The following is an 18,076-nucleotide window of genomic DNA, read 5'->3' as shown; positions in this document are numbered from 1 at the left end:
ATTTGTCTATTTAAATTACTTCGCAGATGTACGAGTATTAGGAAAGTGATAAGAATGGTTGTAAAGAGTTCTCAGAAGCAGATATTATTGTGTATTAGGCTTCAGTTTAAAACTAGCCTGAGGGTTCAAATTGCGGTTTAGTGCTTCATAAATGTCGACGAACATTCCACAAATGAACAATGGGTAAAAACCAAAGGAAATCATTGTTTCAGACTTTTCTTATAATTATTTGTGGTTTGATGATTTTATTGCTCATCAAAGATCGGCATCTCCAGTAACTGACATATGGCCTCATTAGTGGACCTAGTGTAATAGGAAGTCAAGCACATATAGCAGTTGATAGCAGTTCTTGAGGTAAAGTGGATACATACATGTAAATGGAAGTTGTGCACAGCTAGTACTCAAAATGATGCTATCCAGGAAATGGCATCAGTTGGGATGTACACTGTTTGTAGACAAGTGGCCATGAGGACTTGATGGATCAATCATATTGCACAAAAGTATTTTTTTTCATTGACATATTATCAAAGCTTCAAGAACTTGTTATCATAAATAAAAGAAATACATTCCAATTATTCTGGCAACCAGTAGGATTATTCCATCTTACTTATTCAAAGTTTCAAACACATCCCTCATCCATAAAGAAGGCAGTTCAGGAGTAGCCAGAGAACCATGAAATGAAATTTGAGTTTATAGTTTGAGCCCATATGGCAGACATGCAGCATTTACTATTCCAGTTTCTTCAGTCAACTAATTGGATTATTTCATCTTACATATTCGAACACATCACTCATCCACAAAGAAGGCAATTTAGGAGTAGCTGGAGAACCATGAAGTGATGTTTGAGCAATGGCTCAGGGCCATATGTCAGACATGCACCATTTTATATTGGATTCTTATGGACCGACCCATATATCAATTCTTTTCTCAAAAAAAATAAAAATAAATAAAAATAAAAAATCCAGTTTATGCAAGTTCTTATGGAATTATCAGTATGGGGCCAAAAACTTTTTATTCCACTTTTTAGGGAAATAAGGAATTTTTATGAATTATGAAAGAAATTATTCAACCACCCCATTATAAAGCTGGAATTCAGGCATTCACCTTGACTACAATTGTGAATTAGTGTTAAAAATTAGATCTAATACAAATTGATACCAAAGTCCCCAGTTGCAAGTTGCTACCATCCATTATTGGCTCTGCAACCGTTCATATAGGCAGATAGGCAGCATTATTAACAAGGGCAAAGGAGCTTATGGTAATGCTTGATAGACATTAAAGACAAAATAATGGGACAGTGGAAAGCAGTGGTAAACTCACAAGTCAAAGATTCTAAATCTTTGTCAAGCTCATTGTTTCCCATTGTTAAATCAACTGTTTCTTGTTGCTCTCTTTGTTGCTTCTGTTGCAGTTTCCTCTCTGAAACTTTTACAAAGAAATCTGACCCTACAAAAAGATAGCGAAATTACAACAGAGATTTTCATTGTAAAGAAATGGCAGCATCCATGACCAAAATAAAATGCTAACTTACTGAAAGTAACTGACAAATTTCCATTTTTTGTGCCCATCACCTTTTTGCTCGTAACTGGAGCCTGCAAAACAAGAGCAGGAAAAGTCACCACAAAGCCACACAAGAGCACCACTTTTTTTTCTTTTCTTTTTTCTTTTTTTTCAAAAGGTACACGAGCACCTCATTCAGGACTATATATATATATATATATATATATATATAAAAGATAACTGAAAAAATACAAAAAAGTAAATGGCTACGAACAACCATGTTGCTTGTCTACAATTATCTTTGGTAAACTGGCAGTGTCATTGAAAAGAGAATTTTTATTTTTTTAAAAAAAAAAAGGAAAGAAAAGAAAATTCTGAACATGTAAATGGCGTCACAACCACTCAGCTAAAAGCTGCTACAGCACTGAAATCTTTTATAGAAGGTCACTAATCTGGAAAAAAGATAGCCAATAATGAGGGTTTTCTTCTAAAGATTGTTTCCCCCTTCCAAAGTGCTTTCATCTTCGAAATAAAAATTCTTAATAGCGCCCTTATTGCGCACGAGTGCCTTGATTCCTACCATAAGCCAAGTAGTCAGGGCATCCTTTGTAAGCTTGACCTTGAAAAGGCCTATGACCATGTAGATTGGTCCTTCCTGGATTACATGCTTGCTCGGATGGGCTTCGAGGATAAGTGGATATCTTGGATTCACTCTTGCATATCATCGGATAGATTCTCTGTGCTCATTAACAACTCCTCGTTTGGGTTTTTCAAGGCCTCTCGAAGCCTGCAGCAAGGAGATCCTCTAGCCCTGTTTTTATTTGTTTTAATCTCAAAAGCCCTAAGAGGGATGCTCTCCAGAGGTCAGGATGCAAAGCTTTTTCATGGCTTCAAGGTCAAAAACTTTCCCTAGCACATCAATCACCTCCAATTTGCAGACGACACTCTACTCTTTTAGGAGGCCAATGAATCTATGGCAGACTTTTTTGGTATGAGAGCGTGTTGGTTTGAAGTGGTTTCAGGCGTTAAGGTAAATAGATCTAAGAGCAAATTTTTTTGGATTCATCTGTCCAGGGAGGAAGTGTCCCCGTTGACTGATTCTTTCGGTTGTCAGGTCAATTCCCTCCCCCTCCACTATCTTGGCCTTCCTCTCTGCGTTGGGAAACCCGCAACATATCTTTGGGACAAGGTCATTGAGAGGATGGAGAGAAAACATCCCCTTAGAAAAGGAATCTACCATCCCTTGGGGGCAAAATCACTCTGATCAAGGCGTCCCTCTCTAATCTTCCCCTTTATTTCATGCCCTTTTTTGTTGCCCTAAATATGTTCTCCTTTAGACAAGGTATCCCGTATCGGTATTGGTTGGCGTAACGGTACCCTCCAATACCGATACCGGTACGGGGGTGTAACGGCGATTGGGGGGCGTAACAGCCCGTAACGGTGCATTTTATTTTTTTTTTGCCAAAAAAATATAAAAAAATATGGATTAAATCCAGAATATTCTAAGCATTCCAAATATGCATTCATTTATAAATTGGAACATGTTTATGGTGGTGTAACGGTCCACTCTTTGGTGAGAAGTTGTATCAGACTGTCTGATGAATTTATGAACCAGACAACCTAGATTTGACTGCAAAACTCATATATTTAATTTTCTAACTATCTACTATCAATGATAGATATATTAAAATGAATGTAATATGAAAATATCTTACATGTGTAGGTGTTTGCAATTATTTTTCATAATTTATTCTATATTAAGTTATTAACAATTTAGCATACCTGTGGATGTGACCGTGATTCCTGTCCTGTGACTTGTCATTCTCAAGTCAAGAATATTATGTAATTCATATACCTAATAATTTGATATCATTTTCCCCCAAAAATGTTTTAAAAAATTAAAATTAAATTGAGGTAAATTGTGTTGTCGATTCAAGGCTGGTTTGGGGACCATTTGATGCCCCAAACTAGCCTCAAATTAATGTAATCTATTGACACTTATTCCACTAATGGATTGGTGGACATTTATTGGACAGTGAAAAATGAAAAAATATCTAATGGTCCTATTTCAAAAAAACAAGTGTATGCAAACTAATGGTAAAATTGTAGGAGTTATTTAATTTTGGGATTATGACTTAGCAACAATGGTCCCAAAATTTAATTGGTTAATTTTGAGTTGATATATACATCATGTATAAATTTTTAGGCCCATGTACCAGGGTCCTCTCGATTATGTATTATATATCCATGTCATCCATCCGTTTTGTCAACTCATTTAAGGGCATTGGAAAAAAATAAGGTAAATCCAGATCTCAGGTGGACCACTAGTGGGCCAGGCTATGTGAACTTATGAACAGGTTCAATGGAAAATAAACATTATAGTGGACCCCATGGATATTCTACACATAAATCAAGGTGGGGCCACTTGACAAAACAATGGCAAGTGCGGAGGCGGATTGCGTACTGAGTAACTCAGTACACTAAGCGTAATGAGTAAACTCTGTGGGGTCCACTATAATTTATGTATTTTAGCCGATCCGTCCATACATTTTACCAGATGATTTTAGGGCCCTATCTCAAAAACGATGCTTATAAAAAGCTAAAATGGACCACACCACAGAAACAGTGTGAATTGAATGTCTACCGTTGAAAATTTCTTAGGGGCCATAGAAGTTTTGGATCAAGCTTATATTTGTATTTTCCATTCATCCATGTTTTTATGATCTTATGAGAAGGTTGGATGACAAATAAACATCACTGTGGGGCCTAGCAAGGTTTCAACGGTGGAAGTCATTATTTCCACTGTTTCATGTGGTATGGTCCACTTGAGCTTTGGATAAGCTTCAATTTTGGGTTCAACCCCTAAAATGAGCTGAAAAAGCTGATGGACGGTGTGGATAAACCACATACATTCACTATGGGCGCAATCCGATTTCCGCGAGTGCACTGTGCAGCGTGCACCGCAGGTCCGCCGAACATTTTAAAAAGAAATTTGAAGTGCGTGGTTGTTTCACAGCCACGCAGTCCGTTCGTTTTTCAAGAATGAAATGAAAAGATGAGAGAGAGAGAGAGGGAAACCGAAAAGAAAAGAGGGAAAGGAGGGAGAGAGAGAGAGAGAGAGAGAGAGAGAGAGAGAGAAGAAGAAGAAGAAGAAGAAGGGCTGCAGGCCCACAGCAGGGCTGCAGCCACAACAGCCCAAGATGAAGAAGAAGAAAAACAAGAAGGAAGAAGAAGAAGAAAAAAAAAAAGGAAAAAAAAAAAAAAACATACTTTTTTTTTTCTTTAGGCCCGTAACAGCCATTACGGCAACGTAACAGTCGTTACGGTCACAGAATCAGGGGTGTGCCCGTTTCGACCCCGTATCGCGTAACGGTGTCGGCCATTACCGTTACGTATCGGCCGATACAACCGTATTGTAATGAATACAGGACACCCTGCCTTTGGATCAATAAACTCTAGAGAGAGTGATCCAGGACGCATGCATGTGACTAAATAATTAACCGAGATCAATCAATCAGCAACTTAATCTAAACAATCAAAATTCACAAACTACACTAAATCATCAAATATATCAAGAATCAAGCATGTAGCTATGAGAAGTTTAGGCCACATATATCAAACTACGCAATGCATGACCATTAAATACTAAAAGATGGGATCTTACGGATGTAGGAACATCCAAGTAGCATATGAATTAGTTTAATTTCAAAAAGGGAAATCCAATACTACCTAGGGTTTGCTCAATTAGGGTTTACGTCAACCTAAGATTCATGGGATTTTGGGAAAAGTGAAATTAAGACTTAGGTTGCTTAATTGCTAAAAGGGATTTGATGCTTCGGGTCTTAATAGAAGGGAATTGGGGATTTTGATGGTTGGAAGTTTGGAATTTAGGGCCAATTCGGGAAATTGGGAATCTAGGGTTTAGGTGATTTGGGGAAACTTGGATATTTGGGAATCTAGGGTTTAGGTTAGGATTAAGGAATGGGATTGAGGGGGGTTTTCATGTGGAAGCAAGAAGGAATTAAAGGAATGAAGGATGGGTCGTACAGCCAACTATAGGGCTTCACACGTGTGGTTGTACGGTCACACGTGCGGGTTATTTTGGCTAGGGTATGGGGTTTCAAGGGTTGAGTTTGTACAGGAGGATGTAAAGAGGAAGAAATGAAGGGATTTTGGTGGGTTTTGGAAAAAGGGGGAAGAAGAAAAGATGAAAACTTGAAAGAAATACCTCTTCGATAGAGAAAAATGAAGAATACGAAAGAGAAGTGGAAATATCGCACCTCCATTGAATAGGTATAGCCTCTCACCAATCCTAATCTTCAAATCGCATCAATAAAGAAGATAAACTTTGAAGTTTTTTAAAAGCAATAGCATGGGGAGAGCTCCCCTCCTTTATGATCTCAGAAATCTGGTTTTACAAGGGGACGCTCTCAGGAAAGATTTCTTTTTAAAAAAATTATAATATCTAAAATATGTGCTTTAATGCATAAAACAAAATAAAACCGCAAAATAAACTAAATCTTAATAGCTTAAGAAATAAAACTAAGACACGTAAGTCCTAAAGTGTCCACAATCAAGGCGGGCCACAATCAAAAGTGGGTAAACAGCCCGATATGCGTAATCCAATAGTTCGATCGACATTTGCACTCGATCTAACAGTCCGGAACTCCACAATACGCAGCCTATGTGCATCTTCCCAATGTGGGGTCTTCAAAGATGCAAAAACCATACACATGAGGTCTTCTACGATGATTAGGGATGCAATTTGCACCCCACAGGCCCCATGTAACACTCGTCTAGCCACCAAGAAGGCCGCAACACTATCCTCCTCCTCTGGCACACTTAGAACGATCTAATGTCCTCATTAGAGAGTTTCTCTAGCAGGGGGGTCCCCTTTTAGGAAATTCTCGCTACTTAACTAAAAAGAAGTCTTCACTCCTTACTCGGAAGGGGAGCAAGCATTAAGCACCTAGATCTCGTGAAATTTGCCCTATTAGGAAGATGGGTTTAGCGCTTTGGCTCTGAGGAATCAAGCTTGTGGAGATCGATTATAGTTGCCAAATACGGCATGTCTCTGATGGGTTGGCGGACCAATGATTCTTCCCTCTACCATTCCTCTTTCCTATGGAAGGATGTTGAATATGTGGCTCCTAAGGTTTTCTAATGTTTGGGCTTTTCTGCCGGCAACAAGCGATGGTTAGGTTTTGCGACAATATCTAGTGTGGAGATTCCACCCTCAAATCTACTTTCCCTACCCTAGCTAATCTCTACCCCATGGCGAACATTTTTGTTGCTGACTGCTTCTCGAGTCACAACTCTAGTAGGGTTTGGATTCCACCTTCAAGGTGTAATCTTTTGAATTCTGAAACAAATTTTCTAATCAGTCTTCTCTCTCATTTGCAAGGGATCATGCTATCTCCAGGGGTTCAAAACTCACTATTCTAAAGACGTGGCATTTTGAGAGCTTTCTCGGTGCAAACTTTCTTTGGAGTTTTGTCTCAACCGGAGTCCCCCGGTAGCACCTGTCACACTAGTCTGATCTACGAAGCCGCTCCAAAGATAGCAGCTTTTGTGTGGCTAACAGGAAGGAACTTTATCCTCACGATCGACAATCTCCGAAAAACAAGCATCATTCTTCCTAATGCTTGCCTACTTCACCTTGCCGATGCAAATTCTGTCGATCACCTATTCCTTCACTACATGTTCGCCTCAGTTAATTGGTCTAGCATCATGTCCCTTGTGGAGGTTTTGTGGGTTTCGCTAGTTTCTATCGACGGCCATTTCCATTCTAGCCATGTAAGTGGAGGGGGAAAGCTTGGCAAAAAGAGATGGAGGCTAGCTCTTTTAGTTGCCCTCTAAGCCTTTTGGGTTGAAAGAAACAATAGTTGTTTATGTAATACGAGTGTTTCTTCTACCAAGGTCATAAATCATGTTTTGTTGTTTATTAGGGAAGGGTGGGGTCTTCCAGCCTTGGGTTGTCCTATATCTTTGTATTTTTTTTCCACTTTTTTTCTGCTATGGCTTTTGTTCCTTTTGGCTTCGAACTAATAAATTGCTTCATCTTTCAAAAAATAAAAAATAAAAAATTGTGTGGCTTTGCATTCTCAATTTCTCATACTTTCTTGTTGGGATCAACCATTTTGTGTGACTTTTGGGTTGGGCCCCATCAACTGTAGAGCCCAAGATTTAATTGCTTGAGATTAAGGTAGATGCATGCCACATGTACTTCGGGGCGCACGCATGTGATATGCCATAATTCTAGCAAATATGGTACGATTATTTTTTCTCTAGATTGATGAATCCAAGTTATGCCTCTACAAGTCCACCATGAGGAATGTCATTTGTGGGAGCCCATCTTCAAGAATAAAACACAAATGCCCTTTCGTATATGCAGTGGTCCCATGGTAAATGTTCAATAGTCCAAAATTTTGGCCATTCCATTCATCATGTGTGCCTATGATGCAGTCAGTGCCCACCATGGGGCCCAACATCTACTGACTTTTGGATTGTTTGCAACTAGTTTTGGATGTGAAGTTTTAGGAGACTATCATGTACTACTTTGGAAGATATTTGAAGATATGATAACAGAGTTTGAAGATTTTCTAAATATTTTGGGGATGATTCTCTAGATTTACTGTTACTATTTTTAAGCCATTGCAAATTGGACAAACTTTTTTAGGGTCTATACACAAGGGGGTTGTTCTACGAGCACTACATTTTCTGATTTTTAAGAGGTTTATTTAAGTATTTGTGAGAAGTAAAGGAAAGACATTGGGGTATGTCAAGTCAAGAGGAAGTTGGGTCAAAACGCCTATGAAATCAAGTTGCCAAATGACTATGAGATCTCGCCAACTTTCAAAATGGTTGATTTGTTCAAGTATCATGGGACTTGCAAGACAGCTATCAATAGTATGGACAAACAGCTCCCAAAAAAAAAAAAAAGACATTGAACGAGCGTTGCGCGTGGACACCCCCAGCATTCAAGGAGGCTAATACAAGCAATACTTGGTGAAATGGAAGAACAAGACCTACTCTGAATACACGTGGATCATGGGCTACAAATTGAAAAGATTGGATCCGGACTTCTGCTACTTATATGAAGCATCTGACTTGTCAAAGTTTTCTCTCCAACATGAAGGGATATAGGGCCAATACCCATCTCAAAACCCGAAATGTTTTAAATTCCAGGTTGTTTGCTGTTAGATTTGAAGGCTAAATTTCAGAGAATGAAATACCATTCAGAGAATAGAATACCATTTAATATTTTTTATAAGGGTGCTGATTTTGATGATATGGATGTTGATTTGAAGACTCCAAAGATTTTCAGTATGATTATGTGAATTTACTTTTATTGTTTTTATTTTTTTAGCTATTACCAATTGGCCAAATCTTTGTAAGAGTTGCTGTTGTTTAAATGAATTAGATTGATTTCACATATGAGTTGGAAAATCTTGATTAAAGAATATGGATTTTAGGATGTCTTTTAAGGTCTAAAAAAGGGGTTGTTCTATAAGGTAAAGGCACAACAATTCCTGAGTTTTGTGAGGTTTATTTAAGTGTTTGTAAGAAGTCAAGAAGTTTCAATTTCAATAAAGTTATTCATCTCCAATCTACTCCAATATTGTTGTGAGTGTATTCTTCATCCAGTTTTTTGTGATTCAGGTATCAAGGTATCATTGGTCCAGTGACCGGATTGCATCAGCCATGAACAAAGAAAGTGACAGGTTGTGAACACTAAACGGACATGCGTTCCCCACCTGATGAGTGACTCACGAAACATTAAAGGGGGCATCTGATGAACATCTTGAATTCCACATAGGTGCCACATTGCCGCACGTGAGTGCTTGTGTTTGATGCTTAAGGATGGAGCATCTGCAAATAGCATTAGTGCATTACTCAGCTTGGTTTGCTTCTTTCACAAATGCAAGGAAGGAAATCATAACACGATGTTTTATGGGGATCATCCATTATGAAGTTGAAGAATACAATAGTCAGATCAACTCAATCAAATCCACAATGAGCTCAACTCAAGACTTACCAAGTGGAATTAACATGCATATTTAAACGCTTAGAAACAACAGATAGTCAAACAAGACCAAGCAGAAGTCTTAATTGCCTTAAGAGGGTTTATATGATCTCAGCCCAATGATATGTGTAGCATTGGGCCTTGACTTTGCAGAAGTAGTTTCATTGTTGTTATCCAGACCACTGATCCGATGGGCCGAACCATGGACAGACCATGCCCCAGAAATATCTCATGACAGAAGATCCTATCAATCAAATCACTGGTTTTCTTTCCTTTAATGCGAACTGCTCTGCTGCTGCTTTTTTTTCTTTTTCTTTTTTTCTTCCTTGATCATCTATTTGCACGCCACAGATGGAATTGGTTAGAATTATACTATAAGAAAGATATGTGGCATGGTCCATCAGAGTAGAGCCCATCAGATCAACAGTCTGGGTCACGAGAGACAAATAATACTATGCAAAACCTCGGAACAAGGATCACATATTTCCTAGATCCTTCATCTCCTAAACAAGTTCTTTGGATCCACCATACCAATTTCCAACCATGGTTATGCAACTCATCATCATTATGACTTACATGCATTAATCAACACCAACTATGCAAATCTACAAAAGGGTGGTATACGACGCTTGGGCCAAGAACTTGTACAATTGCGCTCTTGTGTGTGTGTGTGTGTGTGTGTGTGGGTGGGGGATTATACCACCCGCTCTGGATGTCCTATACAACAAAACTCTCATGCATCAGAAAAAAATCCAGCCCATAAATCAGTGAGCAAAAAATAGATGGTTAAGATAAAAACAAAAAAGAAGGCATCACTCCACATTCAACCCACCAAAAAGGGCCAAATATTCAATTGCTAGGAACTTCCAACTGAGGAAATTTTTGTGCATAGACCATCCACAGTGAGACCCATCGCGTCAATGGTTCAGATTGCCGAACTATGAGCCCCACTGTTTACGACACCTAATCTACAAAAAGAAGGTTAAAATCGCCATTGATTTTGCGATCAGCTCAAGAAATAAAGCTGCTTGATTCTTGATATAGAATTACAATCTTCTTGCGAAAATTTTGCTATAATCCAACATCTGAATTAACAGAAGCTGAAATCGAGAAAAGGAAAAAAAACAGAGCTGAAATTCAAAGGAGTGAATTGAATTGTACCTTTTTGGGAGCCCTAAGTTGGGTCTTGCGCTTTCTCTTTTTGCTCTTACTCTTTCTTTCTACGAATTCCTCTCCGTCGTCTTCCTCCGTCTCTTCATCTTCTTCACCATAGCTCTTGTCTTCTCCGTCTTCTTGCGATCCGCGAGAGAAAAGCGTCGATTGCACAAACCGACGCCGAGTCTTCCTTTCCGGCCGCCGGAGGCCGTCGCCGGCATTGTCGACGGTCTTTCCGTCCGGCGATCTCTCCATTAGTTGAACGGACAGAGCCCCAGATAGGGCCGGACAAAAAGAAGAAGAGGGAAAAAGAATTCCCGCCCGATTCTGGAAAAGAGGCCGTGGTCCTTCTTTATATAGGACGCGGATTGCGTACTGAGTAACTCAGTACGCTTTTAGTGTACTGGGTAAATTTGTGGGTCCACCGTGTTGTATGTATCTTATCCATTCCGTACATCATTTTAAACATGTTATTTTAATTCCACATTAAAAAAATTAAGAATTCTCAACTCTCAAATGGACCACACCAAATTAAAAGGTGTGAATTGAACCCTTACCGTTGAAATCTTTTTGGGGACCACCGAAGTTTTGGATAAAGTTCATATTTGTTTTTTCCCTTTATACATGTTTTCATGACCTTATTAACAGTTTGGATGACAACTAAACGTCAATATGGGCCCTAGAAAGGCTTTAATGGTGTAAGTCATCATACCCACTTTTTCTTGTGGTGTGGTCAACCTAGGGTTTGGATATCCTTCAACTTTATGGACAAGATTTAAAATAGGCTTATAAAATGGATGGACGGAGTGGATGATACACGTAGATCATGGTGGATCCCATAGATTTCACTCGGTGCGCAGTACGCTACTCCATATAGGTACAGAGGTTTGGTAGAATACATCACACGTACTGTAATAGGATACGTTGCAACTCAGCCGTTGGATAGAAATCCTCTGAGCGACCCGAACCGTTTACATGATGGGCCTCGCAGTGGCCAGGGGATGCAGAAAAGTTAAACGCTGAGATTAAAATATTTTTACTTTTGATTATTCAGAGCTTAACGGCACAGTCCGTATCATGGGAAAAGCATCAAATGATCAGACGGTTGGAATTATTCCAATTTAAGAGAATTAATTTTTTTAATCTGTACATCCAACGTGAATCCCATGATATAAATGGTTTGGACCGTTGAAAGACGACCTTAGATCCAGCAGCTAGCGACCCGATGTATCCGATTACAATACGTCCGGTGCGTTAGTTATTTTATACTCGCAGACGCAGTGAGTGGAACCGAAATCGTCTACGCTGTCTGTATGCAGGTACAACAATCGAACTCCATAGACCCACTGATGCATACAACGTGCAATCACTTCCATATCAGGTGCACCCTTCAATTTCTCAATTTCAGGCCCAGAAAAACAAGTTCAGCATCCACGGCTCAGGTTGGCCACACCACAGTGAATTGTGGATTAAGGTGATAGTCGGTGCGAAAGGGAACCGTCGGACCTATACAATACTGATTGCCCACAGGTGGGCCCCACAATCCTATGTCCAACATAAGGGACGCCTGCCATTAGTTATATGTGAGACGCACCATGGTATATATGTGCACTTAACTAATATTGATGGACACAGTTCAAAAGTCAAGCGAGCCATTGTTTAATACTTATACTTTTGCGTTTGATATGGCTAACCTACGCAGGTGTCCTGGCCTGAAGCTAGGTTCGTCAAGCTAGACTAGTCCAAATTTGTGGGGACAACGTGGGTATTATAAGGAATCTTTACACTGCTGTGCTTATTTTCTTACAAGCTAATAATCTATTTTAATTACTAACTACATGATAATGTGCCGGAAAAGTACAATGAATATAAATTTTCTTATACATCTCCTAACAACATCTATACATGACCTCCGACTCCACGTTATGTTTATCAACTATAACAATATGGTAATGACATTTTTTTCATCACTTTAATATCAAATTATCATATCTATAGGCACACCGTTGCACGAGTTTGAGGTTTTCACAATAATGTCGTGAAAAAAGTGTGCAAATCATAAATTTTTTTACTCATTTCTTAAAAATATTTACATTTGGCTAATGATTTTTGTGTTTGATTTAGTTGTGGTAAAGGCACAATAATGACACTTTTCTTTTTACATTAATAATTAGTAATCCAAACAATCCCTAAAATGAAAATCCATGCACATATGTTACAATATATGTATGTAGCATTGTGGATGTGCATAGGCTGCATACAAGTGCCTATTAAAATCTTGGTAAAACTCTTAAATCTCTCCCATCTTTTATATATTATTTTCATTTTCATCAATGCAATATATGTAATAATATTTTCCAATATTGTAGTTGCTCATGGTAGTAGTCCCTCTAGTTCATCGATAGAGTTGGTAGAGATCTCAACATGCATACGTGCATCAATCTTATGCTTTACATTTTTGTTTTTAGTTTTACACACGCACACACACCCCACATACTCACGCTTCTGGAATTTCACCATGTATGGGTACTCGAACCCTTGACCGGGTGTTGAAACTCCTAAGAATCTTATGCTTTGCATAGTATATCCAGTTGTGCTTATTTAGTTGTGTATATATGTCTTGTACTCAAACGCCATCTAATCGATGAAGCTAATGTCAATACAAAAGATACATCATGCCTCACAAAACTTGGTATTTTACCCACCAAGTGTGTGGCACCCAATGGTGTGCAAGATTCCCATCCAAGAACACAACATCCGAGGGCATTCATACATCTCATGTCCTGAATCAACTCAATCATTGTTGTTATGCTGCATTCTTTAAAAAAATATCATATGAAATGTCGTAGATGCTAAGAATACATTTAAGTATGTCATCCATTGGTCACACCATTTAATGCATTATGTGATGTGGTGGGATTTAATTGCACCACATGGTGCAATTAGAAACGGGATTAAGCATATTTGAAAGTTTGTTTGTCTAGTATGTACTTAATATCATTTGGCTCCATTTTTAACAGTAGCATGTGACCCAATCAAATACCATAAGATTGGGTCGCCATGAATATCATTAGTGACCACGTGATCTGAACCTTTGATCCAAAGTGGTTAGTTGACACGGAAGCATTGTATACTTCTCATTTCCAACCGTCCAATTAATTTATATCAATACGATATTGAGATCATTTAATAAAAACAGTATTGATCTGTGGTACATCTTGTCCAAGATTCAATATCTAGAATTTGGATATTTTATCGGAATTGCTGGCGCCACGTATGCAAATTCAAAAGTACTTATGGTGTACTTATATGGTATATTACAGTTTTACGCGGGTATCAAAGCTTTTCTCATGATATGTACAAAGAGGCACTGTCAGCCTCTTAAATCTCTCTGTCCCGTTTGGTGGGCCACATGCATGTGGAATCCCAGCTGCACGTTTGTAGTTCAATAATGATGTTCTTGCCATGAAATCGAGAGATTTATGCTTCGAATTGCGAATGCAATAAGTCGAGCATGTCGCACTCATCTATACATTTATTTCGCAAAGTCCGGACCATCTGATGAGTGGACGGGTCTGAAACTTTCCCACCAAAATTTGAACAATGAACCCTGTATGATCAACGGTTCAGATCTTGCACCTAAATGACTCGAAAGGGATATTAGGCAGAATCCTCAAGTTTTGCATGGCACTAGTTGCATGGCTTGGATCACCCATTACTCTTAGGGCCTGTTTGGCGGGGCAGATTGGATGGGATTGGATGGTATTAGAGTGGATTGCACGGATTTCAAGGTAATGATAGCTGCATCAGTGGATTGGTGCAAAATCTATGGGATTGCTATATCCCGGGATTGCTACAACCGGTCTACTTGGCACACCCGCCAATCATGGGATTAAACCTTCCAATCCCTCAAAACCAAACACGTCCTAGACAATTTTGAAGGGATTAGGGTGGATTGGATGGGATTTAAAGGTTATGATGGTGACGTCAGTGGATTGTCTTAAGATCAATGGGATTGCTATATATCCCCGGATGATGATCCCGTGTCTGTTTGGCATGTCTGGCCAATCCCGGGATCTATCTTCCAATCCCTTCCAATCTGCCTGGCCAAGGATTGGGTTGTATTAAGGTGGATTGCACGGCTTTCAAGATGGCGTCAGTGGATTACATGCAATCCCACCGGATTGCTATATCCAGCGGCCAACTATGGCGTGTTTGGATGGGCAGACGACTAATGGCAAAGCATGGAGTGATTGTGTTTGGACGGGCATGGGATTGCATGCCATCCATGGGATTCATCTACCTGTGCTAACATTACTTGGAAAGGACGGTTATAACCGTCTCCCGCCAATGGATGGATTGCTTTGGGGAAACGGATTGGCTACCCCCCCTGGCACCAACCAATGGCTGGTGGTCGGTACTCCGTGGAACCCACCATGATGTATGTGTTTCATCCATGTCATCCATCTATTTTAACAGATCATTTAATGATCTGAGAACAAAAATAAGTTATATCCCAATCTTAAATGGACCACATTACAGGAAACAGTATTGTATGAGCGTCGACCATTAAAAAACATTCTGGGGCCATAAAAGTTTTGGATCAAGCTCATTTTTGTTTTTTCCCTTCATCTGGGGTTGTATGACCTAATCAACCTATTGGATGTCAAATAAAGAGTACAGTGGGCCTTGGGAGGATTTTAATGTTGGATGTCCAATCAATATTGTTTTCATGTGGTGTGGTCCACCTGAAATTTATATACCTCTCATTTTTGGGATCAAGCCATAAAATGATCTGTAAAAATGGATGAACGAAAAGGATGAAACACATACATCATGGTTTCCAAAGAACACCAACCACCAGTTTTGAAACTGGTGTAAGGGGGAGTAGTCAATCCGTTCCCTTGCATTGGTGTCCTGCCATCAACTCCATGGCAAGGGAGTCCGTGCTCTCTGCGTCACCCCTTGATGAAAATGTTTCATCCATGCCCTTCATCCATTTTGACATGACATCTTACACCATTGCCCAAAAATTAGAGGGCTATATATCTCAGGTGGACCACACCACATTAAGATATAGCATCAAGCCTATTATTTTACCAGATAATTTCACATCAAATCTGTTCATGAATGCCATACAGGCCCATATGGAGATATAAAATAGATATCAAAGAATATTAACTGCATGTGGACCCCACTGGTGTTTTCTAAGGTCGACCCTCAATCAACACTGTTTCCTTCCCTGTAATGTGGTCCACATGACTTTTGGATATATGTAATTTTTTAAATCACACCGTATAATGATGCGCAAATGAGGACAGACGTCAAGGATGAAACACATACATTGTGGTGGGGCCTACGGAGCTTTGGCCACCGGCCATTACCTAGTGTTAATGGGAGTAGCAAGTCCCGTCACTTACCTTGACATACATATAGCTTGTTCGGGTCATAAAATTGTGTTGGGCCCACCGATGTATGTCTCATCAACGCCGGTAATATCTAGTTTATTCAATCAATATATGGCAGTGGTGTGATAAAGATAGATCCCAATAAATCTATGGCAGTTTAAAATAGAGATGTATGAAAACATGAGAAACCTAAGTTGTGCAGGAAAAAGAGAGAAAAAGTAACAAGTGACATAAAAAGAGTTACAGTCATTCATGTTGGGCTAAAATTTAAAAATAACAAGGATGGCAAGAAAAAGGACACTGACGCCAACTAGAAAAGCATAGAATATCTCTCCATCTGATCGGGCTGATGGAGGAAGATCACCAATCGAAACGACCCCAGAAACCATGGCCTGCGACGCCTGTGCCATCTGCATCGTCTATCGGATGGAAGAAGACGAAGAATGGCGGATGTCCAACTCATCAGAAAATGTGGCGACCTGAACCGCATGAGATTCTGTGCAAGGTCTCGACGGTGCACATGCCTTACTGAAGTGACCGTCCCAGCATGTAACTGCCTCTTTCCAATTCCTTTGCAATGTCTCGCTTCACTAAAGCCCTTCACCTCCAATCGAGCGTCGTCCTAGCATATGAATATTCCAGGCCTACGTCCCACCAAGACGACATAATACTTATCATTTCTCATCTGCAATGACATGGACGTAATTGGCACGAGATTCATGTGTTGGAATAGAAATTCGCAAACGAAGTTTGCATGCAGTATTGTCCTATCGAGTAGTATCGTAAAGTACAAATAAACTTACTAAATGAAAACAAAATCTAGTCGTATATACGTACCCTTCCAAGTAAGCGGATTGTATGGTCTTATCTGTCTTAAGAAAATAAACTTACCAATGCATGCATGTGAAACCATATAAAAGATGTTAATTACATAAAAGTTATCGTCATGGCATAATTGTCATATTCGTATATACTACGTATATACCATCATATGTGTCAATCCAAAAAAATAAAGCAAATTATCAAACCATCTAAGAAAATCATGTATATCAAAGTTATTACATACCAACAACTAACAACGAAGAAAACATAACCATTTTCTTCAAATCCTCATATGGATCTGACACCTCGATCACCAAAGTGGTCATAGAGTGTTTTCTTCAATCTGTCAATGCGACGCTCAGTTCGCAGACTCATAAATAACGATGTCAGATCCTTGTCCTTACTCAAGAGCTGACCAACCTCAAAAAACTCTGAGTTGGTTAGGCTCTGGACCTCTTCTAGTATATCAAGTACTTTAGAAGTGTGATTCATGGACTTGCAGAAGCCAAATTTCAACATTAAGTCAGCAACGGTCTGTAGAGAGGCCCCGAGTACTTCACAAAGACAAGGAGGGCACGATCATTTCCTTCCCGCGCTCCCACTTTGAGCAGTATTGGAATCAGCTGTGTGAGTGGGAGTGTTACGTGAGCCGTGTTGTCCAATCAAATGATTGTCTGGCAAAAATGGGATGGTCTCTGTGAAGTCTGTGACAAAATCATCTGACAAGTCAATTGTATTGTCGAGGTCATCGCCCAGCTCTCCATGCATCATTGAGTTCTTGTTGAAGACAAGATGATGATGCTAATGCAGCTATACTCCTACTGCCTTGAACATAACATCTCGATGCCTGGTCTAAACCGACAATAGTTGTAAGATCATCCATTCTCTCAATCTGTTTCCTGCAGAGTTTTTTCGCACGCGGGTGAGACTGCAGTTATACATTAAACATTTGTAAGTACAATAAGAAGTGTATACTGATGTGAATATCTCCACTTTATATTTCAAAAATTATACTTTAAGATATTCCTCCCTGACTTCATCAGGAGCCGTCACCACCATCTGCTTATTGTCCCATCTGAACCCGCTTGCCGCCAGTATATCCTTCACTACAGTATACTCCCTTTTGTAATACCTTAGTCGGTTACAGACATCCTGCCACTTGAGG

General features: G+C 39.4%; 1 protein-coding gene across 6 annotated transcripts in view; it reads right to left on the bottom strand.

Moving 5' to 3' along the window:
- The window catches only part of LOC131236455 (uncharacterized), a 29,806-nt gene extending 18,785 nt beyond the window's left edge, over positions 1-11,021 (bottom strand). For 5 of the 6 annotated variants that reach the window (XM_058233624.1, XM_058233630.1, XM_058233628.1 and 2 more), the window contains exons 1-3: positions 10,688-11,021; positions 1,532-1,592; positions 1,321-1,446 (exon numbers count right to left, since the gene is read on the bottom strand). In XM_058233624.1, the coding sequence (XP_058089607.1) occupies positions 1,321-1,446; positions 1,532-1,592; positions 10,688-10,936 (436 nt within the window). In that variant the 5' untranslated portion in view covers positions 10,937-11,021. The remainder of the gene's footprint in view (positions 1-1,320; positions 1,447-1,531; positions 1,593-10,687) is intronic. The other variant, XM_058233629.1, reaches the window with a different exon arrangement.
- Between the last annotated feature and the right edge of the window lie 7,055 nt (positions 11,022-18,076).

The sequence above is a fragment of the Magnolia sinica genome, chromosome 2 (genome assembly GCF_029962835.1).
Source record: "Magnolia sinica isolate HGM2019 chromosome 2, MsV1, whole genome shotgun sequence".
Taxonomy (NCBI): domain Eukaryota; kingdom Viridiplantae; phylum Streptophyta; class Magnoliopsida; order Magnoliales; family Magnoliaceae; genus Magnolia; species Magnolia sinica.
This window is presented reverse-complemented; position numbering and strand designations above follow the sequence as displayed.